This window comes from Caretta caretta, chromosome 2, assembly GCF_965140235.1.
Source record: "Caretta caretta isolate rCarCar2 chromosome 2, rCarCar1.hap1, whole genome shotgun sequence".
In the NCBI taxonomy this organism is placed as follows: Eukaryota; Metazoa; Chordata; order Testudines; family Cheloniidae; genus Caretta; species Caretta caretta.
The window spans coordinates 102,193,645-102,220,480 of NC_134207.1; the positions used below are offsets into that span (position 1 = coordinate 102,193,645).

A 26,836-nucleotide genomic window follows, 5' to 3' on the forward strand; every position below is an offset into this window, starting at 1 on the left:
ATGCATACAATATTCTTCTTAGCTTTCTTAAAATTTGGTGAGTCTCATGGAGTTTTTATTGTGCAGATTATTTTTGGCCTATTCTGGCCTGTAGTGTTGTATATCCATATTAGTACCCTATTTCTTCCTTCTTTGGAAACTCTCAAAAGTAAGGAGTGAAACTGCATGCATCCGATGAAGTGAGCTGTAGCTCACGAAAGCTTATGCTCAAATAAATTTGTTAGTCTCTAAGGAGCCTCAAGTCCTCCTTTTCTTTTTACTGACCAAATACATACTTTATAATGTATAGTATTTTGTGCATTGCTTCAGTCTCACAGAGTAAATACTAGAGAGTGAATCTAATAAATTAAATATTCCAATTTATTCAACACATCTTAAATGGGACTTTTTTTAAATAAGGTACACGCTGTGACAAAGCTCACAAAGAAAAGGTCAAAACAGTATATTTTTTGCCTGGTACATAAACAATTTGTTAAACATTAACATCACACTATTCCCATAAATATTTTCTTTTATTAGGCTCTTGTGCCCTGATAATGCATGAGATGAAAACTTGTAACTCATTTGTAAAATAAAATCTTAGGGCGGAATTGCTACCAGCTTTTTTATATATAAAGTAGCAAAAATGGGAACCTCCACCTAGGCCCTGTGTTTCCTATACAACTAGTGAGATTTGGGGTCTCCCTTCCAAACATGCTTGTCATCTGAGGAAAGGAAAATGCCCCTCAAATACAAATAGCTCAACCCTCCCAGTCTATCTGCAAGTCTAAATCCTTCTTTTCTTGACTCAAAACATCCCAGATAACTGTTTTCTGGCAGGTAAAAATTAAATCTTTCCCATTAAAGTTTCAATTGGTATTCAGCTATCTGACCAGTTTTTCAAGGCTTCTGAATGTGGGTGTGAAATAAATGTAGAAAAAGAGACTGCTGCAAAGTGCAATGACTGAAAGTTTTCAGAATTAATGTGTTCCACATGCATTGTGCTGTGTAAGGTGTACTTCCTGAACTGTCTATTACAGAAGAGAAGGATCCATTTGTTTAATTAACTGCTTAAAAAGGCTTTACCACCTACTGAATAAAGGCTGAATCACGGAAACCAGTACACAACTGACTTATTCAGGCTGTGTGCTCAGGTCAACGTGTGAAGAATGTGAGGGAATGAAGGAAATAGAGTCGACCCCCAAACTCAGGGTCTGCTGCCCTACCTTGGGGTAGGTTGGTGGAAGAGACAGATGGAACCTTGTATACTTGTACTATTATGACCATGATTCAGCAATGCACTTTTATTCCTAACATTAAGCAGCCTATTGAACACTTGATCTAGCCCCCTTAGGTTTGGATTCTTGATTTTTAAGTACTTGGGGTTGGCAATACTGAATCTGCTAAATAAACTTCCTTGCTACTAACACTATCCAACCAGGCAGGCAGTTTTCATTTCTGTTCTCTGAACATAAACTTTTTTGGAGAAGAAAAGGGATGTTATTCATAGATGAATTAATGCTGGTTTGTATACCCCGTTAGATTTTAAAAAGTAGCCAGTAACTGAAAAACAGAACACCTGATCAATTTTAGTATGATGGTATTATGTATGCACATATACATAAAATACTTTAACCGCACAAAGTATTATAGTTGTCTGACACACACACAAAAGTATTTAAAGCTTCTGAAGGATTAACATTTTTGGCTGTCTCTATGTAAACTCATGTTTTATCAAAGTTTTGAAATGGCTAGCCCAGAATACAATTCCCATAATACATTGTATATTCAGCCTTCCAGCCTGATGGGATTTGCGGTTGGCCCTTATTGTTAAAATACATGCAAACTGTTTCACAGAGAAGGGGGGGAAGTACTGTTGTTTAAACTTTAGATTTACATTTCTGGAAAAAAAAAACTCACAAATTTCCACACTATAGGGCAAATAATAATCCAGACTTTCTTTGGGTTTTTTTCCTATTATTATTTATTTAATTTTTGCTGACAGCAACTTGCCTCAAATGCTATTTAAGCAATAAGACATGACAAGACATATGCTATTTTGAGATAACACATACTTCTGAAGTGCTGTCAGGTAGAGCTGGTGCCTTCAACAGTCTGACGAATCTGTTATCTCAAAGTAACACAAGGTTTAGGAGCGTCTTCTATTACAATTATAAACTAACTCCAAATTCAGTTTTAAATCAACCTTTCTGTATCCCCGCAAAGGGGAAAAAAATTATCTTGTGTGGAGTTTCACTATACTTCTGGAACTACTATAACTTTATATATGAGTGGTTACACAATAGTTTAATAATACCATCATGAATTGGCAACAAACTCTGTTCACTTGATATCTGTTCTCAGACATGGTGCATACTACTACTTTGTCTTATTTTCTTGTTACTTAAAGTAACAAGAAATGTTAACATTAAAACACACAATAATTTGAGGGTTGTGAAAACCAGCAGACTGAACTGGCAGCTTGAAACCAAAGTCTTCTGTTTATCTAGTGTAAACTTCCCCAAAATGACCTATTTACATTTACACGTTTCAGCCATGATCTGGACAGATCACCTCTAAAGGGAAAAAAGTGGTTAACTCTCCATGTGTAGTGTAACTGAACTTGTGTCCTGTGGCGTTTCCAATATGCATCAAATTGTGATGGTAATTATTTTTTTTTTGGCTATATGGATACTTACCCATTAGAAGTTGGAAGTTTTGCCTTGTAAATATGTAAAATGTTCCTTTTCCTTGTCATTAACAGCAATATGTTTTAGTTGTATTGGTTGGCTTAGCAGTGTTAATATGACAATTCTCCAGGGAACTTATTCCTCCAGTTTGGCATGTTCTTTACAGAAAACGTGCACTAAATAGATTTCAGGAATTGTAAGTGGCACTGTATAACTTATATTAAACTTTGGGTGCAACTACTACGATTGTCAACTAAACTAGTCAAGGTAGCTTATTATCTTACCTTTGAAGTAACTTCCAACAGCTATAGCTAAAAAAATAGAAAAGGAGTACTTGTGGCACCTTAGAGACGAACAAATTTATTTGAGCAGAAGCTTTCGTGAGCTACACAAAAGCTTATGCTCAAATAAATTGTTCATCTCTAAGGTGCCACATGTCCTCCTTTTCTTTTTGCAGACACAGACTAACACGGCTGCTACTCTGAAACCTAAAAAAATAGAGGTGCAAATATTGAGGCATGCTCTGGTTCCTTGAACCTCATTTCCCCAAAATGAACAAGACTGTTGACCACCACCATGTTAATAATTATGGTCAAATCAGGCCACAGATTTTATACAGCAATCAAAGACAAATTTGACCCTAAGAGACTAGAAACTCAAAGTCCTATGGTGCTGAGCACTCCAGGAAAGCACTTAACACTTACGTAAATGGGACTATTCGTATGCTTAACATTAAGTAAGTACTTAAATGTTTTGCTGGATTGGGGCCAGAGTGTTCAGCAACTAGTAGCATCTCACTTTTTATATAGACATGAAAACAAAGCAGCAAAGAGTCCTGTGGAACCTTATAGACTAACAGATGTATTGGACCATAAGCTTTCGTGGGTGAATACCCACTTTGTCGGATGCAAAGCCACCATCAAAACAATTGCCTACATTTCTACCAGTCCATCACTGTCCTTTAGAGTAATTCATAGATGTGTATCAAAGAGAAATGACATAATAGCAATAGTCACAAACTTGGTACAGTAAGAAATCTAAGCCAGAGTCCTAAGCAGGCTTTAACAAGCCATCTTGGTGCATGATAATGAATCTGGCTCGAGGTTGCATTATGAAGAGTATGTATGAAGCATAAAAAAATCCCCAAACCTCGAATTTTATGAGCAAAAAGAGTGAGTCTTCATGTCAGTGTCATAAACCATGAGAGATTCTAGTCTGTAAATCTGATCCAAAGAGTAAAGCAGCTCCAAGACATAATACTCAAACAACCCAGACATCAAAAGATATAACAAAAATTAGAGGTGTCACCTCCAAAACAGCTACGTTCAAACACAGATTAGTTCTCAACTTTGAATCTTCCAAGCACCCCCAATGCAGGTACTGCAATGTCTTGTAGGCAATTAAGAGACAACTGAAAAAACAATGGGCCTCACAGTGCTCTCACTCCAGTTTTACACCAGTGTATTCCATTCACTGCAGTGGAAGTACTCTTGACTTATACTGGTATAATTAAGAGCAGACAATGTGCTGTCTGAGCAGAGTAAGTGGATGTCCATCTAAGCTAAAATAATCTTCTGTCTGGGTAGGTAACTGATGGGGAGGAAGGGAGGAGAGAGAGAGAATGAATGCCTAGTGAATACCACAATTGTAAAACGCAACTTCAACTAAAAAGTTGACCATTGGGTGATACTGGGCCAAATTCTGCACTAACTTTACATCATTTGCAACCATTAAGAATTTATTCCATTGCCTCCACTGAGAGGCACACTGCACCCACTCTTAAATCTAAAGCACTAACAAAGAAGACCCGAGTCTGGATTTAAGGTGAATTGGGGCAAACTGTGAACCAGGATATTAAGAGCAGCAAAAAGATCTAACATCAAAGACATCTGTACAAATCCCTCATCAGCAATCATTTACAGATCACTAGAAACCCTTTAAAAGAAGCTGCAGTGCTACAGACATATTTGGAAATCAGATTCAAAACATTACCGTTATCAATTCCATTGTCTGACACAGGTTTCATGGTCTGGGGTTTTTTATCTCACAAAAAACATCGCAAGACAGGGGAACCTCTTAATCAGATCTACCTCCACATTTCAGGACATGATTTAATGAGTATAAATGTCACATTGAATTACATAGCATGCTATAATTGAAACATTCAAAAGCCCAGTAATAAGCAAATCCAGAGTTGCTATACAGACTTTCACAAACCAACTAGACTAAGGATCAAGAAGCGAGGTTTTTGAAGAAATCAAGCAAGTTATTCTCCAACTGGATATAGAAATTGAAGGTGTATGTATGGAGATGTCCTTAACAATTGCTGAAGAAGAACAAAAAGTCACATACACCAGCGATCAAAATACATACAATAGATTTAACCTAAAGAGGGAGATTTTTGAAGGAACAAATGAGTTAGGTGACTAACTGCCATCTGTGCTTTTCTGAATCTCACCGTAAAAAAAATTTTTTTTAAATGTTAAGAGTATTCAGTAAACAAAGAATGGATGCTGGCCGTACAAAATAACGTAGACATGACTAATCTTTAAATGCAGGTAACTCCAGTCTACGTACCTTTCCCAGACCTGAAGAAGAGATATGTGTAGCTCGAAAGCTTTTCTCTTTCACCAACAGATGTTGGTCCAATAAGAGACCTTGCCTCTATGTTTTCCAGAAGTTACATCCCCAAGCTACTGGAGTTATATTCAGATCTAGTGGTGCCTAGCACATCTTCAACAGAGTTGGTATAATCTTACATGTCTAGGTAGTAAAAGTTTCTTACACTGTTTTCCAAATCTTTTCACAATACCCTCACTTTCCTAGTTTTCTTTTCAAACACATACGGCTGCAAGGATTAGGAAATCCCTTAATACGTTGGTACAAATTTTTTCTAAAGGGTGGAATTACTAATATCTACAGCCTCATTTGATATAAGCTGCCATGTGCTCCAGCTAAACATGCTGCTCCATCGCACCACTTCATCTGCAGTATAGCACAGGTCTACAGAAATTATCTAGCCTAACTGTGGTCCTTTGTGCATAAAAAGAAATGCATAAAAAGAAACCCTCTGTCTGGCCACTTTAAGAGAAAGCAGGGGGTCCAGTGCACCTGTGACTGATTACCTGTTGCCCAACTGGGCTTAAGGAAAGGCACCTGGGTCTCATAAAGAGTGACACAGGAAGAGGAAGCTGGAGAGACGAGAGCTGCTGTGGTGGCAAGCAGTCTGAGCATTCAGCAAACACTGCCCCAAACAGTGGGGGTCTACGCAACCCCCAATCTCAAGGGGAGAGACAGAATCATCAGAGCCTGGGATGAGCTGATAACTGTGCCTAGTGGAGAGATGGAGCCAGAGAGACCTCTGGGAGGAGGGGCTGCTCCCAGTGGGAAACTAGAATGGAAGAGACTTTACTTTGGGTTTGACTTTACTCTGGGTTCATTTTATATTAATAAACCAGTCCCCAAGAAGGGAATTTGTCACTGGACATAAAGTTTCTGTGAATAACTGGGAACCTATGGAAGGGAAACTGAGGCAGCGGCCTGCAGTCCCACCCTTGGCTATGAGGGTGTGCTTGGGAGTTGGCTGCCCTTTCACAACTTACCAATTATAATTAAATGCTTCAAGTGAAATCATCTACTGCAACTTGGTAAAGTGCAAGAAATGGGTGAACAGTCACAGCAGCAAACCTACTATTAATATATCTATAACCTCCAAATGTTGCTAAAGAAGTTTTCTAGGAGCAGCAAGAAAGATTTAATTTCTGGGAAAGTGAATCATTTAACTACTGAGGTGTCCACAGCTAGGCCAGCATGCCTAAATCACCAACTTGACTGGACCAGATATTATCTGTACCACATTATCTGCTCCACTGTGAGAGGAATTTAAGCTACTTGTATTGTATGCAAATACTTTGAGCTCATCTACTCACAATGCCTCAGATTCAGTAAAACGGAACCTAGAAAAAAGGAACTTGCCAATCAGAAACACAGTGGAAATAACCCAAAATGCCTGCAGGATAAAGGTTAGTTTGTATGATGTCAGTATAATACATAAAATTACACAGAGAGCACAGCTAGCAGGCCAATACTCAACATGTATTTGTTCAGCTCTAATCAATCACTTCTTCCATTATCTGCTACACAGCTCCTGCATTCAGCTTAAAATAAGGGAAGGCCAAACAATTTGGCATGTAGACCTTAAAGCCTGTATAATTGGAGGATTAGTCATTCCCATATATGTCCCCTGGCTTCTCTGATCTCTCACCAACACCCGTCAGTGCTTCTAGCTATCAAACCTTTCCTTGTCATCCATTCCCTTTTGGTGCAAAACACTCATTTCTGTTTTGTTCGGTCCTCTCTCTATTCACATTAGCCCCTGGTAATCCAAAGATAAATGGAAGCAAACTGTGGCCACTGGCCGTAACACTAGAAAGATACCCACTTATGACCATTTCCACTGTGGTCCGGAGCAACATACCACACTCTTAAAAGGGGTGCTGTAAGATTCTGCTATGAAGTGGTACCCTGGCCCGATGCTGCTCACAAATAGCACTCTGCCATCTATGATTTGCAAACACATTCCAGGCCATGCAGTAATACCACTGTCCTCCTGTGTGTGTTAGAATAGTGCTCTCAGAGTGTTAACAAGAATGGTGCCAAAGAGAAACCAGTGCCACCAGTGGTTCTTGAAATGTATAGAACCAACCATGTTTCAAGCTACACACTGATCTGATCTTCGTTTCATGAGTTTGCCAAGAGTGACAGCTTGGGCTTTGCCAGATCCCAAACCTTACATAATTTCTCTTGTGTGTGACTGCAAAGAATGGGCCCTGGCCGCTGTTTAACCCCCATTCTACATTTGTGTCATCAACCTGCAGTGATATTTGAAAGTACTGGCATTAATCACCCTTTTGTGTGTAGTTCTGAATTAGTTTTGCTAATAAAGTATGCATGGGGGTAGGTGTTCTATACTGACAGCCAACTCAGACGTTGTCAGATTTTGCTGATGTATTGTGCAATTGTGGCATTATGCTTTTTTTCCCCCTTCTTCATTTGTATACAACTAATCTAAATTACTGGAATTGTTCTTATTTGTAATTATTGCACTTTGTGGAAGTCTAAGACGTTTTCGTGCACAAATGGTTTAATGTCCAGTCATTCCCCTAACCTTTCCTTTTCAGGTTCTCTTATGGGTTTGCCTTTCCATGGCAAACCCTTAAGCTTCAGCAATTCTAGTCTTGCCATTTATTAGGAATCTCTTAGAAAACATAAAAGCAATATTGCTAACTCCTGTGATTTTTATCACAAGTCTCATGATATCCTTCTTAAAGTCCAGTCAACTGATTATATAAGAATCTCAACTTTCACTGGAAAAAGAAAAAGGTTTCTAATCCTCATGGTTGAGGGGAAGAGCTGGAAATGTGACCCAAGAAGGCAAAAAGACCTAAATTTATTTTTTCTTAAAATTTCATGATTTTTAAGCCAGTATCATGACATTTGGGGAATGACTTTTATATGCTTGGGGCTGGCAATACAGCTAAAGTATTGTTATGCTAATTTTAGTATCTTGGGCCTTTTTTATTCAGTGCATTCATCCACATTACAGTGGTGTAAATTTTAGTGTGAACTGGCATGTTGAGCACTAACTGGCCCATGTGGATCCTGAATGGTGCACACTAAAAGTCCCCATTTCAAAGAGTACTACATTAACATGCACTAGTGAACTTCTAGTGCGCGCCAGCAGGATCCACAGAGGCCAATTAGTGCATGATAAACTAGTGTACTCTAAAAAAGAAAAGGAGGACTTGTGGTACCTTAGAGACTAACAAATTTATCTGAGCATAAGCTTTTTTGAGCTACAGCTCACTTCATCGGAAGAATTTACACCCCTCTAGTGCAAACTAAACACACCTTTTGGGCTTTGCCAGATCCCAAACCTTGCCTTATTTCTCTTGTGCCCACAGAGTAACAACATAGATGCATTCTACAGAACTTTAAAAACCCTGACACAAAAGTATCCCACACTGAAATATCCTGTTCCTTACAGGGAGATAGGAAGCCCTGGGCCAGAATTAGGGGCATACAGAGCCACATGTGCATCTGCTTATACCTCAGACGCACCAAGACAGAAGGAGCTCTTGTATGTGCAACTATGTTGTAGATTATCTCCCCATATGCCCTCACCAATAACTCGTTTCTTCTTCCCTAAATGTAATCAATCATACAAATAAGAGCACTGTATTCTTGGGGCTTTATTTTAGTTTTTTAAATTACTCAAAAAATAGGGCTTTTATCACTTCTTCTGGGGGAAAAGTTCTCATACTTAAAGATAAGCACATTTTTTTCTGATATTGTCTCCATTTTCCTTTGCTCAGTATCATCCCATTATTTTTAGTTATACCTCCTTAGACCATCCTAAACAATTGTCAGCCAGCTCTAGTATCCACTATTACCCCATGCCTCTTTGAGGATAACTGCTTTCCAAATACTTCTCTCCCACTGCATATATTGCTGTTAGATTACTAGGAGGAAATCCTGAGAAATTCACACTGTCTTCAGTGGGGCCAAGAATTCACCACTTGTCCCCAAATGTATTAATTTACAATTTTCACAGCTGAATTCATTTTGTTTCCTGCTCACGTTTCTAACCTCCTAATGATCTCTCTCCCAAAAGGCTAGTGGTCACTACGTAGGGTCAGTCTCTATTTTTGGCAAAATAATTAGCATTTTCCCATACTCTAATGAATTTCAACAGACTTCAGAGATTTCCCCATAGTTTTTCCCCAATACCCCAATTTATAGATATATCAGATATAGATATATAGATATATATGCTATCAGTTATGTGTCTCTTTTTAATATGGCTGTGTGCTCAGGGTTGTTTGCCACACCTCCTGATATACATGTAATAATATGCTGTTTTCCCCCGTTTCAGTTCATTAACCAAAACATTACATAAAACAGTGTCTAACCATTGATTCCCCAAGAAATCCCACCGGACAAGTTAAAAACTAAAACAAAACAGGCACTTCTCCAGTGCCTAGAACTTCAACCATAACCGAGAAGAGGTTAAGAGCGCTGACTTCTTGTTCTTGATATCAAGAATGTTCAAGTTAGTCTATAACTATCAACTATAACTATATGACCAGGAGAGGATGTGCTTCTGCTGCCAGATATGCTTCCATTGCCATCCTAAAGTTTTTGTTTTGGTAAACCCTTTCTGAGCTCTCTCATCTCTGATGAACATGAAACAATAGTGATGTGACATCCTACCCTTACATATTTTTTTTCTTAACTGCAGTATCAAAACACCCTGCTACCCTGGGAGTAAGTCTGAAGGGCTTGCCCCTCACTGATCCTCTTCAGCATTCTCTTTCCCTCACAACCTCCACTGTGCTGCTCAGTTCAGCTCCTGGCCCCAGACTTTTACAGTGGAGACCCCCTCAGGGAGTACTAGGATTCATGTGTCCTTGGGGATAGAACCTGTATGGGGGAGTCAGAGACTGAAACCAGGAAAGCAGCTGCTGAAGTAGTCTAAGCAGGGACCTCCCAGTACAGATCATAGAATCATAGAATATCAGGGTTGGAAGAGACCTCAGGAGGTCATCTAGTCCAACCCCCTGCTCAAAGCAGGACCGATCCCCAACAGGTGATGTTATAAGTGTATTTTCTACAGTTCCCACTAAACATTCTGCCCCCTGTGCTGATTGGCTGTTTGCTCCAACCTTCCCCCCATCTTTTGTCTGTCTTATCTATTTAGATGGTTAAATTCTCCAAGGCAGGAACTGCTGCCAACTACTCTTGTTATACAGTGCCTAGCACACTGAGGCTCCATTCTCAATGAGACCCCAGCCACTACTGTAATAAACATAATAAATAATAACAAACAACATGATGCATCAGCTACAATGAGCAGCATCAGTAAAAGGGAGTCACTTTTTAAAATGTAGGAAGAAGCTGGAGGAAGCTGGGAGAAAAATACAAGACACATAAAAGGCAGAGGCAGAGAAGCGAAGGGAACTAAGTGTAGGAGAAACTTTCCCACTTGAATCAGGGTTCCCGCTCATGCACAATGATCTCTCTCCTCTTCCTCCCCTTTCTTGGTGAGACCAATTAGAATAATAAAACTTCCCCCTCCTCTATCCCACCTATAATAGTTAAAAATCCTGGTTTTCTACAGTTACTTTATAACTTTTTTCATTCAGAGAGAGAATGCATACTTGGGGGAAGTAATTTATTTCCTTTGCTAAATCCCTTGAGCACTACAGTGGAGGATACAAAATATTGTTCTTCGGCTGCTTGCTTGTTGCTCTGTAAAATATTAAATTAAAACTACATGAACTTGCTTCCCCATTTTCCCACCAGCAAGTATTTGGCAGTCATGTCGTCACAGCTGATGCTTCTGTCTAGATTTCAAAACTGAAATAGCCCATAATGCCTTAATGAACAAACTGATGTTGTAGCACTTCCTAAGCATCAAACACATCGTGACTCTAGTTTTTGTTTTTCTGTTGTTGTTTCTTTTTGTTTGTTTGTTGGGGGGGGGGTTACAAGGTCTTTGCAGAGATCAAGCTCAAAAGGACACACACACAAAAACAAATAAAACCCCAAACCACCACCCCCCAGTTACCTGCCGACAGAGATCTAGCTGGATCACAACAAGTTAATGGGGAAGGAATGGAATGGCAGGTGTCTTCCCATACTGTTTTGTTTTAATGATCACTTTGATATGGAGAACAATAATTCTGCCTGTTTTGTGCTTCAGGGCTGCCCACAGGGGGATCAAATTAGGGTGCCCACTTTCAGCCTAAAAATAAAGACACTATCTTGCATGTCCTGACTTTTTTTTTTTTTTTGGCTCACCAAATTATATACTTTGGGGGAGAAGCAGATGGGCTAAAAATAGAGATTGTTTCTCCTTGTACTTATATGGAAATGATGCATGACCCTTAACCTACCACTTTTAGTTAAGATCTCAAACTAACGAAAAAAAAAAGCTGAAGTCAATGTAAGTGCTGAGCAACAGCTGCTTGCACCTGGCTCAGGCAGCTTCAAATGCAACATAATGGAAATGCTGACATAACCTTATTTGTTGGCGCCATTCATGCCACTGACAAACAGTGCACAGAGATTGTATCTTTTCATAGTGCAGTTCCTTCTTAACCGACAGTATAGCTCATGGGCTACCTCTTCTCCCTCTGGCCATCACACAGGCCACTCCCCTCTCATTTGCATAACATTCCCATGGCAACTGCAGTGACTGTTTACATAGAAAAATGATATAAGGAATGCAATTTTTGGTCATTTTTTAAAATGATTAACAGCTGAATAAAAGGAGGAGAGCCAACACCATGTGACCTGCCAGCTTTTCACAGACCATCAGCAGTTTGCTGGTTTGGACTAGAGTAAATGGTGGATTCTCTGTAACTTGAAAAATTTAAACCAAGATTTAAGGATCTGAGTAACTCAGACAGAGGTATGGGCCTACTGCAGGAGTTCTGTGGCCTGCAATGCTATAATAGGTCAGTCTACATGATGGTCCCTTCAGGCCTTCAAGTCTTTGCAGCTATAAGTACTCCATACACCAGTTTGGGAGCCTCTGATGGATGGTAATCTGGGTTTGCAAACTCAACTCACATGGCTGAGAAAGAACGATGTGACTCTAGCGATTTAGCAGAGGATAAGTGAAGGGTAGGAACACTCTGTATTTGAGAGACTCAGAGCTATTTTGCATTTGGTGCATGCTTTTTGCTCCTCTAATATGACTCAATTCTGCGAGGTGCCATGCATTCTGGCCCCAAACCAGCAAAGCACATGCTCAGCTAAATTGTACTGTTCATATGTTTAAAGTTAATTATGTGCTTAAATGCTATGTTGGATCAGGGACAGAATGTTCAGCCCTCTTGCAGGATCAAGGCCCTTTTAGGCTCGCAGTCCCACAGTAACATATACAAGTTATGGGGAAAGGAAGTTAAGATGTGAAAATAAAAATAAATGATGTGATTTTAAATAGTCTCATGAGTACCACGAGGTTTGCCCAGCCACATTCTGAGTAAAAACAACACTGTAAAGTGAATGTGGGGAAAAGAAACTACAGCTACTGAAGATGGCTACTGTTGTTGCTGCTTGAGCTTTGCTATTGACTAAAAAGGCCACCTGACCCTGTGAGATTAACTAGAAGAGCCTCAGCAGAGGGTAGCAAACCATAACACTTCTAGGACAAAAGACAATTTAAAGAGCATAACAAAGCATTTGATTTTAATGGGGCTGTCCGGTTGTAAATGAAGGCAGAATCTGGCCTATACTCTATAGACTTCAAGTTTTAGTTCATAAAGGAGGGGGAAAGCCTCATGAATTGAATAAGCAACCTCAAGAGGGCTAAAATTCCTTTATCTGAACAAAGTATTCATACAGCCTGATGGACAGAATGACCCAATTCTCTATCTCTAAATTGTTGACAGTATAAAACAGTTGAATAGCATATCCATTAAACTGCCTTATCAAAGAGATATAAATAGAGGAAAATTAAGATACTGATCTTGGCCTAAAAATTGTGTTCTACTTATTCTATTTTCAATTAGAAAGCTTTGTCAGCTATGAAAAATGTTCACTTCATTGATATCACTAGTAATTATGAAATAAATTGCATTAACAATGTGAAGTAGCAACAGTAAAGTTCCTTAACTATACAGTAGTCCCTTTGATTAACTAGCTCTTCAAATGTGAAGTTGTGGAATAAAAAATGAAGCACACAGACAAACAGTGCAAGTGCATCTATTTACTGATATTCATCTTTATTTAGCTTGATCAGTTTGCTACTTTCTCACTGTTCAATACGAAAGGTGAGAACCAATTTGCCAACTAAAGAAAATGAGTTTCCTATTGGCACTGGGTTATTATGAGAGAAATTGCTGCGTAACTTTAAAATGTTTTCTCTTCTGAGATCAGTGTTCAGAAGTTGAACTGAGGTAGGAAAGAGATAAGGCTAAAATCAAATGATTAAGAACAGTACAGAAGAATAATTTACTCTTTGAGCATTATATGAAAGGACTGTTGCTGTTTTGAGCCTGTCTCTGGGGAGATGATTTTCCATCACAACTGTTTCCACAAAGGTATTGTGCATTGCACTGGTAGAATTTCACAGCCTCATTTCACCCTGAATGATGCTGTATTTCAGTAATTCCATATTGAATCTATTGTACAGGGGCGTTTCAGAGAGTGCCCAATGGATTTTAACATGAATGCAATGAGTATACTTTCATAAACTTTTTTTAAATTACATAAATACAACAATAAATGGACAGACCAAATTTTGGGCCTACTATTTGGTCAAGTGAGCATGACATAAATACTTAAGATTGATCTGTCACTAGTACTTATTAGAGTTGTGGTTTTTAAGATGGGCAGGGAAGCACATAAGAATCTGGCTTTGGTATTTCATTAAATTAACCTTCTAATCTAATGTGCCCCTGGATTTGCCCATCTGGGACTTAAGTCCCAGTGAAGCTAATAAAGTTGAGAACGCACAGTGAAGTCAACCCAAGACAAGTTTTGTTCCAAAAAGGACATTTTAGGCACCAAAAAAGGTTTTGATTTTTATAATGATTTCAACCCTTGGAGGGACAGAGGAAGAGGATCTAAGCATTACATTTAGAAAGAGATATATATATGCCTTGTAGTTTCAGCTCAAACTTTGACCTCTCTTAAAATGATCATAATCTGATGGGAAATGTCCAGTGACAAAATATATCCAACACCACATCATCACTGCTGTCAATAATGATTAAATATAGAACTTAATACATGATCCTGGAACATGTTGCTTTTCTTCTATGACATTCATTAGCCAGCTGAGGAAGCATGTGTTAACTAATATAGTTTAAAAAGTTTCCCAGAACTGTGCTGGTGACTTCCTCACTGATGCTCCTGAAAACAAGTTAAACATTACAAAACCTGGATTAGTTAGTTTTTCATGAAAGAAAAAGAAAATGTGGGGAAATGTCATTGTTTGCCAAATGGAAAAAGCAGAGGGCTAGTCAGGAAAGAAATGTTTCTCTCTCATTTCTCATAGGGTATTATTTTAAACAAAGGATAGTAAACAACAAAAATTTAAAATGATACAAAAATGCTTAGTGTTTCTTTATATATTTACTTTGCTGCTATTTGGGGAATAATTTGTTCCATTTAGCTAGAGTTGGACTCAGAGGACTGCTTTAATCCAGAGAGATTAATTATAGCCTTATAGTTATAACACAAGTTTGGGGAAGCAAAACACAGAAAAAGAAAAGAGGAAGAAATGCCTTTCTCGTTAGCAATTAACAAGTTTATGTGCTTCAAGGTTATAGCAGGCAAACTGTGCTCTAACTACATCTGTATACTGAGAGCAGAAAGGGTGTAAATCAGGGCAAAACTGGGCCTGGAGATGTCTAGGAAAGATACTGCTATACTGAAACTAACAGCAGAGATATTGAAGCAAACAGCAGAGGTAACTGCGTTGCTAGGGGTAACTAAGCTACCTCTCAGTTGTCCTTCATTTGAAATCCAAATTTACCTGTATCTTGCAAAGACCTCCTGTGACCTCACTTTTATTATTTACATCAGAAATGCTGAATCATCCAGCTGGGACTATAAACAATGTTAATTAGGCTACAGAATTGATCCACATTAATTTTAAGCTTCTTATGGTATTTTACTCATCTATCATTTTGATCCTTTGCTTCTTGCTGTGTCCCACATTCAGGCCCCAGGAGGCTAAGAGGCATGGGACCTACAAGAGCTAGACACAAAGAAAAAGTAACATAGGCAAAAGGGGGGAGAAATGTTGTGTATGAGCTTACCTAGTGATGGTTCAGGTACTCCTTCCTCAAAGCTGTCCTCAGCACCCTCCTCACCCATTCCAGAGGTCACAGAATCTTCTGGGGCAGACGCTGAGCCGGGAGTGCTTGGCCCACTAACAGAACCAGAATCCCCTTCTTCACTGCTGGATCCATACCGGTCTGGCTGAGCAATGGTCCCACTCTCACTGCAGCTCCTGCGTTCTTTCCTGTGCACCCGCGAATGGAGCACCATTTGGTGGTACGTGCGGAAAATCTTTCCACACTCAAAGCACTCAGTGGACTTGTTTTGGGATGCCCTTCTACTCTGCCTTGAGGAGGGTCTGTAGTCCAGGTCACTCTGAGCAAGGATACAGTTTTCTCCTTGTTGCACATTGCTGTTCTTCTCCAAGCGCCCACTGACACAGCTTTTCTTCTTGGGGTTGCTGGAGGAGCTGGGTGAATCCTGATCTCGCTTGCGCTTCTCCTGGCTGACCAGAATATATTCTCTTTTATCCTTGTCATAAGTCACATCTGCATCAGCAAGGACTTCATCCCATCCCACATATTTTACATACTCAGAAGGCTCTGCTACTTTTCCTTTGGTGGCCAGCTGCCAGGCCTGGTAGCTACTGACTGGATCCAGCTCAGCTACCCTTTTTCCAGGCTGTCCTCTTGTAACTCTATCTATCCCTACAGCAGACCTCAGATTCAGGCACTGTAAGAAAAATTGCTTATTTACAGATGGATCTGGGCTTCCATCAATTAACCCCTCACCTTTGTTCTCAATACTGCTTCTTTGAGCTCTGAAGTGTACAGCATTATGTGCTTTTAGGCTTTCCATATTTGTAAACAGATTCCCGCACTTGGTGCAAACTTCATACAGAGATAAGCCAGTCACAATTGTTTCCTCCTGAATCACATTATTAATAGTGGCTATGGGCTCTAAATCATTTTTTGGTTTGTTTTTGCTCCCCGTCTTTGGACCGTGTGATTTCATGTGGTTTTTGAGAAACCAGGGCTCTTTAAATCTCCTGCCACAAATGTGGCATCCATGATCAAACGATCCTCTATGCTTTTTCATGTGAGCTTTGAGAAACCAGGTTTGACTGAAGGCCTGACCACAGACTTCACAAGGAAATTCCCCTGCATTCAGCTCACTCTTGCAATTCTCAGTGTAAGCTTCCCCGTTTGGAATTTGAGCTGTAATATGGTCTTTCTCTATATGGTTTAACAGCGTCTCTTCTCTTAATGTCATGTAGTTACAAAGCCTGCATTTGTATGGCTTATGGACTTGATGTAGGTGCTGTTCCAGGTCTTTCTTTCTCTCAAACTTGTTTTTGCAGAAGTTGCACAGATAAGTGGGTAGCTTGCCATCTTCTGCAGGTGGTGCCTCGGTGACAACCTCCTTCTTGCTGCTTCTCAATAAAATCTTGCTGTTGTCTGCCTGGGTTGCCCCATTCAGAATCTTGTTGCAGGCAGATGTACTTTTGGTGGGGCTGGTGCATCCGTCAAGGCCTTCTGAGACTCCCATCTCTCCAAGCTGTGCTTCTCCCATCTCCACCTCATGCCCCTGACTTAAAGTGCCTGTTCTGTGACTCCGAATGTGTATCTTCAGATTGCCCTTTTGGGAGGCTCTGTGGTCGCAGTAAGGACATTTATAGGGCTTCTCTCCTGTGTGCTTCCTCATGTGCTGAGACAGGGAGCTCTGAAAAGGAAAACTCTTGCCACAGATGCAGCAGCTGTGGCACATGGACTTGTCTCCATCAACGTCGTTCTTGTTTATCTTGCTAGGACTAGAGGATCTTCGTAATTCCATCTCTACCTCCTTGCTGCGATCCATCTGAACTACTGCAACATCGGTCGTACAGGGCAAAAGGACAAAGCCTTGTCCAACAGCAGAGGGCTGGGCTGTGGTTTCAATCATACGGTTCTGATGAGTGTTTACCTCTTCATTCTCAGGTTAAAGTTTCCCCTATCAATTGCTCGAAAGAGTCTGGGCTGTCACTTTATTCATGTATGTTCTGGAAGCGGATGGCAATAAGCACCTGAAACAAACAAAAACAAAAATACAGAAATTGTGTAAGTAGATTATTCAATATGTTTAAAACTATTTATACTTTTCCTTGGGTGCTTTTTGTCACCAGACCCAATTTTAAAAACATATTATACTTTGATTTATTTTAATAATAAGCATTAGCTTATATTAATATTCCATAACATGCACAATTTTAGTTTAAATGGTTAGCATTCAAAGCAACATTAATTAAAATATAATTTGGGGTAAAAACAATGACATACACAGGGATAAGGGACATCATGGTTTAAAAAATGTGTGCGCGCCATGGGCAGGGTGGATAAAAATCAATGATTTTTTTTTTTTAAAAAAGGATTTTTTAAATTTAAATTGGATTTTTTTGATAAAATGCTTTTTGAGGAAAAAACCTATCTAAAGATAGTTTTAATTAAGATATATCTTTAAGCTATAATGTCTCATCATGGAATAGAGATTATACATTCTAATTCTATAGTATAAAACAATATATTCATGTAATATATGAGAAAAGTTTTGTAAATGAATTCCAATAGTTCATGGATTAGGGACCCAGTTTATGAGGTTCCACAGGCTTCTGTATAGATTATTTAGGTTAATCTATCTACCCAATGGGACTCAGTGCTCAGTCTAGAAGTTACCATCAGAGATGCTTAGTTTTGTGGTTCTCAAACTGTGGATTTGTGTCTCCAGAGATAACATGCTTGTTAACAGCAAAAATGTTTTTAAATAAATAAATAATATATAGAGGTGAGAAATAACAGACCTCAACTCTATTGTCCCTCTGCAAATTTGTGTAGACAGAGTCAATCCCTTACCTCTCTCTAAAAGTGCAAAGTTTCAAAAGGTTCAATGAATAGAAGATTGTTGGGGGCAGAATAGATCTGGACAAGGAAAAGAAGTCTGGAGATAAATGTGAGAAGTGAGGGACATATGCTTGTTTTGTTAAAATATTATGTTTGCTGTTGAAGAAAAAAATCCAGAATACATAACGTTGTTGTTTTAGTTAAATAAAACAATGTAAATGTCTGTCGGGTGAAGTTCTCCTCCTAATACAGCATGGCAAGAAAATCCTCCAAATATTAATGATTAAGCTGTTGAATTGGAGACAGTTCACCTCCCAATGACTTCATAAATATATGCTTCAATTACCTTTAGTAAATGAAATAACCAACCAACTAATCTGAAAAGTTTTCAAAATAAATCACTGTTTAAAAATGTATCATGTGTACCTTCTAAAAATGAAACCTACATCTATCTCTGAGTTGTGAAGAATACGTATTAAGGTTATACCAACCAACAAAAATGCACTTTTATGTAGAAAACCATGATGAAATCGAGTCTTCCTGGATAGTGATTTAAATCATTATTTAAATCAATTTAATTTAAATCAAATCCCCACTGGCCATGGGCTCCGTCCCCTTCCCCCTCTTCCCCCCCAAAAAAGTATGAATAAAGTCTCAACAACAGGAAAATCCATTTTCAAACATTCTTATATTTCTTATTTCAAAACCGAGAGAGAGAGAGAATCCATATGTCTGTATGTCTCTGTGTATATCTTTTACATTAGGAAACAATTTCTTGAAGTGGTTGTTACACTTTAAGTCTGTGGCTTTATAGTCATGAATAATTTCATTTAAAAATATTTGCTTGCCCAGAGATAAAAGACTTTTCTGTAGACTTTCTTTATAGAATATTGTACCCCTGTTGAAAATTACATTAAATTGTATTTCGGGCAGTTCTGCTGTGCTTGATGTGGGGTGTACTTCATGTAACAGGAAAGCAGACTGCAGTGCACTTCACATTTTGATTGAAAGGGAAACCATAATACAGAGATTGACAAAGTGTTCTGTGTATTTAAAGATGATTTCCTGTTGGGCATCCAGTATGAAAAAAAAATGCTGATCCAAGACATAGGCCCCAATTCAACCAAGTAAATAAGCATGTGCTTAAATGCTCACTGTAATGGTTGTTAAAGTTATGTCAACGGAACTTAAAGGTAAGCATGTGCTTAAATGCTTTGCTGAAGCAGATCCTTAGTTATTAAAATCACATTGGTCAGTGATGAACAAATAGAATTTTAAAAGCTGTTGCATGACAGTATGTATAGTAATAACCATCTTTAAAACTGGGTCCCTTATTTATCTCAGCTACACAACATATATTTCCCCATCAACTCGCAACCCTGAGCACATAAAAAAAGAGAAATAACGTTATTAATGTTATAAAATAAGCTTTTCCAGTCCCCTTATATATACAAAGCAAAAGTTTCTCAGTTATTTGTAGCCCCCTTACCCAGTTTGAACAGCAAGTTCTATCTGAAGGAAAAAATATTGTATGCACTAATGGATGGAGTCAATCCATTTCTTTGGTAGTAAGAAAAGAAAGCAATTTCTTAAGATGTGGCCAGATCTAAACACAACCACTACAACCACACATACACACTTTCCACTGGAGACTTCTGATGCAAAAATCAAAAAAAGAGATTTACAGTTGCAAACTCTAAGGTCTTGTCACTTTGTTCACCACAGATTATTCTGAACTGGGAAGTGAATAAATGTAGTCTGACCATGAACATCATCATAAATCTAAACACAATCTAAAATAATTAGATTATTCATCTCAGGCACTCAGTTACATTCCCTGGTAATAACACTAATTATTTTTAAGCTAACCTAACTTTTCATTTTCTGAAAAACAATTCAGTTTAGATCTTCAGGGTAATTAATTTTGGTTACTAGCTGTTTATAGTTTTAAGAGGTAAGCATCACATTATCTACCTTTTCCTCAAGGACCAATACAACTACAAATATCTGCAAGAAACACGTCTCAAATTCAATTGCATTTCTTTCAAATGAAACACATTTTTCTCTTATGACTATGTCCAGAACTGATGTACTACATTATCAGGGGAAAATCGCATCCGATCAAGAGCTCAAATGTCTAGCTGAGCAACAAGTTTGCAAAGAGAGCATCTGAACTGCTGATCCCTGAAATTAGCAGTTTAGGACTGAGTTGAGGGACAGCCCCGCAAGACACATGCTTGGCTAAAGAAATAATGGCCATCATTCAGGCTACCAGAAAGCTGTACCGAAAGTACAGACAAGCCAGAAAAACCCCACATAGGGTAGTAATGAGTGGAGCAGTTCAAATAAATTAACAGCCCAACTTGAACCATAAACAAACTTTTCCTGAGCTTCAATCTCATTGCCCTATTATTTTTAATTTTTCCAAGCCTAGAAGCAGTGTCAAAATGGTATGTTGGACAGGGACCAAGTAAAGGGAAAACCTGTTCTCAGGAAATTTCCAGATCAGCTTGTTGAACTAAGAGTTTCAGATAAGTTTCAGAGTAACAGCCATGTTAGTCTGTATTCGCAAAAAGAAAAGGAGGACTTGTGGCACTTTAGAGACTAACCAATTTATTTGAGCATAAGCTTTCATGAGCTACAGATAAGCATCCAAACTTGGGGACAGATTTTCAAAGGTATTTAGGCTCTTTAAAATGCAGACAGGCACCTAGTGGGATTTTCTAAAGCATCTATGCAGGTTAGGTGCCTAACTCTTATTGATTTCAACGGGAGTTGGGTGCCTAACCTGCTCAGGCACTTTTGAAAAATCTCAGTAGGCACCTATCTGCATCTTTAGGCACCTAAACATCTTTGAAAATCTGTTCCTTGGTTACTGGGAATCTTCTCCAGGATACCTAGGGCTGTGAAAAACCTCACTACTACCTGCCCTTAGTGTGAGGAAACCACATTTGTGCCTGTCATGGGTCAGCTCCCTGACTACACCAGCCACAAGCAACCCATGCATTCCCCTTCAGGCCTTGCAGGCCCTGCAGTCACTCTACTGGTTAGCAATTGGGACACTCCAGCCCTTGAGCCCTTCAATCACTTCCCTGGAGTGCCCAGCCCCTGATCCACAGGAGAACCCCAGTATTCCCAGACTCGCTGCTTCCAAAGAAACAACACATCCTAGCTTATCAATTCCACCTCAGCTCATCACTCCACTTAACTGAGAGCACTCAAATATGTTTACATTGAAACAAGTGTAAGTGTATTAAACAAAGCACAGTGATTGAAACAGTAGCAAGTATTAGAAACAAACGGTTACATATAAAATAAAATCATAACATGCACTCTAAAGCCTAGACTTAATTACCAAGATACTCTCCCGTCTTGTAAAGTAATTCTCACCCCAAATCCTTGCAGCACTTTACTGCAAGGCTTGGCATTGACCCTCCATTTATGAGACAAGCATGCGGTCCATTTGCCTCCTTTGTGAAAGATCTCATGTGTTTGTTTGCACTCCTAAATAAACCAGAACAATTCCTTGTCTTTATTAATAATAAGCAGGCCACTCCTCTGTACACTTCTTCTCTTGTAGGTTTTTCAATCTCTTATTTAGCCCCTGGCTTAGTATGTCAATAGGCATACATGTGAGGCACTGAATATTCACATGGTCAGACAAGGAAATATGTCTTATCTGCTGCCTTAGGACCTTTCTGAGGTATGTCACCTCACCTCCTGGGGACCTGCCTTAACTCCAAGACCTTAAGAATGTAATTTTCTGTATAGATACATAATCCTTAAATATTCACAAATGATTATGATGACCAGTGGGCTTCTGGTTCTCAATACAGATCTCACATGCCACTCTTCAGCATACATCTGACACAGGAGATTCCTGTACAACCCTATGCATCCCCTGTTCCCTCTGCCAGTTGGCACCAAAGGGTCACAGTTACTTATTTGACCCCCAAACCATCAACCTTTTGAGACGGACCCCCTCATTGGAAAGTAATACAAGCTCTTCTAGTGCTTCTGCCACCTGTCTGAAAGTCCAAAGATACATGCTTAAGAGACAAACTTAGGGCTTGTCTGCACTGCACTGTAGCATGGACTACAGGGGTGTGAATTGAAGAGTGCACCAAAGATTTGTGTGCTCTAACCGCCCCATACAGACGCTGCTGGCACAATCTAAGAAGTACTTAGCTCACGTTACCGTACTCCTTTTTCAAACAGGACTACAACAACATGAACTAGGTACCTTTTCCTTCACACTAGCAGCTTCCAGGCGTGGCAGTTAGAGTGCATCTCTTTGTAGTCACATCCCTGTAGTCTATGCTAGGGTGCACAGACATAGCCTTAGTCATGTGAGAAAAGTCCAAGGAAAAAAGGCCCAAAAGAAAAACTTTGCAGCTGGAAAAGGAAGGAAGGAATCCTTGCTCCTCTCTCTACAGTTGCTATTGCAGAGAGGGAAGGAGTCCTTCTTTTTTATATGCCCATGATTTCTCTCTGCCCCCACACACAGCCGTGGCATATTCCACATTTAATTTTTATAGCATTTTCATTAGTGAAGAAAAAAAGTTACTTATGTAAAATCAATCACCCATCCTTTCAGTTACAGATGGTCAAAAATTTTCCAGCTGAAAATCCTGATTCAACAAAATCAAGATGTTTCATTGGAATATATCAATTTCATCAGTCTGATGGGAATTATTAGGACTGTTGATTAATCGGAGTTAACGCACATGATTAACTCAAAAAAAGTAACTGTGATTAATCTTACTGTTAAACAACAGAATACCAATTAACATTTATTAAATGTTTTTGGATGTTTTTCTACGTTTTCAAATATATTGATTTTTATTAGAACACAGAATGCAAAGTGTACAGTGCTCACTTTATATTATTATTTTATTACAAATATTTGCTCTGTAAAAATGATAAACAAAAGAAACAGTGTTTTTCAATTCACCTCATACAAATACTGTAGTTCAATCTCTTTATCATGAAAGTGTAACTTACAACTGTAGAATTTGTTACATGACTGCACTCAAAAACAAAACAATGTAAAACTTTAGAACCTACAAGTCCACTCAGTCCTACTTCTTGTTCAGCCAATCATTAAGACAAACAAGTTTGTTTACATTTATGGGAGATAACGCTGCCTGCTTCTTATTTACAATATCACCTGAAAGCGATAACAGGCGTTCGCATTGCACTTTTGTACCCAGCATTGCAAGGTATTTGTGTGCCAGATGTGCTAAACATTCGTATGCTCCTTTATGCTTTGGCCACCATTCCAGAGGACATCCATGCTGATGATGCTTGTTAAAAAATGTGTTAATTAAATTTGTGGCTGAACTCCTTGGGGGAGAACTGTATGTCTCCTGTTCTGTTTTACCTGCATTCTGCCATATATTTCATGTTTATAGCAGTCTCTGATGATGACCCAGCACATGTTCGTGTTATGAACACTTTCACAGCAGCTTTGACAAAACGCAAAGAAGGTACCAATAGTACCAATATGAGAGTGCTAAAAATAGCTACAGCACTCGACCCAAGGTTTAAGAATCTGAAGTGCCATCCAAAATCTGAGAGGGATGAGGTGTGGAACATGCTTTCAGAAGTCTTAAAAGAGCAACACTCAGATGCAGAAACTACAGTACCCGAACTAACAAAAAAAAAATCAACCTTCTGCTGGTGGCATCTGACTCAGATGATTAAAGTGAACATGCGTCGGTCCGCAGTGCTTTGGGGTGTGGTTGAAGCATGAAGGGACAAATGAATCTTTAGGGAATTTGACATGTAAATATCTTGTGATGCAGGCTACAACAGTGCCATGTGAACGCCTGTTCTCACTTTCAGGAGACAGTGTAAACAAGAAGCGGGCAACATTATCCCCTGCAAATTGTAACCAAACTTGTTTGTCTGAGCAATTGGCTGAAGTAGGACTGAGTGGATTTGCAAAAAGAAAAGGAGTACTTGTGGCACCTTAGAGACTAACAAATTTAGTCAAGGCACTGAATTTAGCCGTATGGAGACTCTTTTTCTTTTTGCGGATACAGACTAACATGGCTGCTACTCTGAAACCTGTCATTGAGTGGATTTGTTGGCTCTGAAGTTTTACATTGTTTTTATTTTTGAATGCAGTTACTTTTTCGTACCTAATTCTACATTTGTAAGTTCAACTTTCATGATAACAAGACTGCACTATAGTACTTGTATTAGGTGAACTGAAAAATACTATATCTTGTTTTTTACAGTGCAAATATTTGTAATCAAAAATAAATATAAAGTGAGCACTGTACACTTTGTAGTCTGTGTTGTAATTGCTTGACAGCCCTAGAAATTATTGATTTCAACCTTATCGTTTCAACTTGTGTTATAATTTGTAATACAACAAAGTTGAAACAAAATATTTCAGCCTTACCAGAAATGTTTCAAATTATTGTGTGAAAAATTTGAGATTTTCACTTTGTCCCAATCTGAGATGAGACAAAATCTCATTATCTCCTGCAGGATGGAAATTGTTTTTCAACCAGTTCTAATTTAAGTCTTCTTCCTGTATTGTATAGAGACTGGCTCATTGTGTCACGTGTAGGCTTTAGAAGGCTGAATGCCCAGTACACAAACATATGGTAGATGAACAATCTCAGAATCTCTCATCTAACTGTTTGAGTGCTATGCTGATTGTCACATTGTTAGAAGGATTCTTTGCAGAATGCTATTCTCCACCAGGAAGGGAGGAAACTGTGAGTTCAAAATGAAAATATCAACTTTGAAAAGAATGCTTCAATGCCTCAAGACTGAATCAAAAAGGAAAAACAAAACACTACCCTTAGATGCTTCAGTTAACATTCAGATTATTAGTGACTGTTTCTTTCAACACTTAGCCTGGTGCAATAGGTGGAAGCCACCAGCTGTTAACTCACTACAGTTGATTACTGTTTTAAAATAGATTTAAAGGCCCTGATTCTTGGTCCAGCTGAGCTGTGTTTGGTATGGCATCTAGGGTGAGGCTGACATTACACCACCACTAAGCTCCCCCACTGTCCCCAATGCTACTTACAGCTTGATCCAGCAGCAACTCTCCAGACACACACACACTTCTGCTCACCATGCTACCTATACATGCTGGGAGCAGAGGATGAAGGTATTTGGCTACATGGTGGAGACGTCTCAGCTGGCCAACCAGACAACCATTACAGCCCCTTTGTGCCAACAATGGAGTAGATACAATAATATACATTTATATATATGAAACCTAACCCCAAATTCATGGCTGATGGCTCTAAAATACTTACACATGGACAAATGCTTCACAAAGCTTAGATAGGTAGGTTATTTACTTCTTTTATAATATCCTGAAACCGTGAACAAGACTATTAAAAAAAAACCTAACTTTAAACTGTATTATGTGGACTGTAGTGGCCACAACATTACATGAAGGAACAGGTCTCCACTGACAAGAAAAACTGCAGAAAAGAATCAGATATGGGCAGTTACAGTGAATTTTTTCAAGCAACAGGACATTTTCAATTCAGATATGTGAATTCCAAGCCCTGGATGAAAGGAGCACAGAATCCATTGTAGAAATGTTGCTCATCACGTCTCCTAGACTGAGGATTCTGCAGATCACCACTCCAGTACACTTCTCCAACAACAACAAATGCTGGCACATAATTGTGTGAAGAAGGGATCCTTCTGGTGAAGGAGCAAGAGTACATAGCAAATATAAATATGTTCAGGTGACGTAGTAGTATGTATCAAAAGAGTGATAACTCAGCAACCAGGCCTTCCAGTTTTCAGGAAGCTCAAATTAGACAGCTGAAAGACTTTTCTGTTCAAGGGCATTCACTGTAAGGGAAAAACAGAATCGAAGTATCTAAAAACGGGATAAGAGATAGAGAAATTCCCACCATTTTGCAGCATTGCAGCCTCAATGATCTATACTACTGAAATACTCCCACATTATAGGCCTCACACCAGTGCATCCCCATTGATTTCATGGCAGAATTTATAGTCTTCTGCAAGAACATTACAATGGTTAGTTTTATATTGTTTTGATCAAAGTCATGATCCTGCTGTTCTTACTTGAGCAAAAGTCCTACTGAAAATGCCTTCTTTAGTCCTTTTATGGACCGCTTCATTTGTCTATATCCCTTTTACTCTGTCTTCAGCAGATAATATTCTTTCGACCAAGATGGAGGGTGGAAGAAAGTGTGTCTTTAAATAGTAAGCCTACCCTTGAATTCACAGGAAATCCTGGCATTCTCTGGCCTACAAAGTAAACCAATATTAGGTAAAGGCAGCATGACTTTGCATTGATTTTCTGAGAGCTAAGTTAATTCTGCCAAAAAGCTATCCAAAAAACTGAGCCAGTTATAAAGGAAGACTTTCTAATTTTTAAAAGCATTTAATTATTTAAAGCAGAAATCCTAACACCACATCTCTGGAGGTTGTTTAAACCTTCCAAAATCGCCATAGAGGACTGGAAATGAGAGAGTTAAAAGG

The 26,836-nt window shown here is 38.9% G+C and overlaps 1 protein-coding gene across 5 annotated transcripts in view; it reads right to left on the reverse strand.

Annotated features, from left to right (window-relative positions):
* Positions 1-26,836, reverse strand: part of ZNF516 (zinc finger protein 516) — a 132,103-nt gene that overhangs the window by 60,676 nt on the left and 44,591 nt on the right. For all 5 annotated transcript variants that reach the window (XM_048840093.2, XM_048840090.2, XM_048840091.2 and 2 more), the window contains one exon: positions 15,506-17,529. In XM_048840093.2, coding sequence (XP_048696050.2) covers positions 15,506-17,408 — 1,903 coding nt within the window. In that variant the 5' untranslated portion in view covers positions 17,409-17,529. The remainder of the gene's footprint in view (positions 1-15,505; positions 17,530-26,836) is intronic.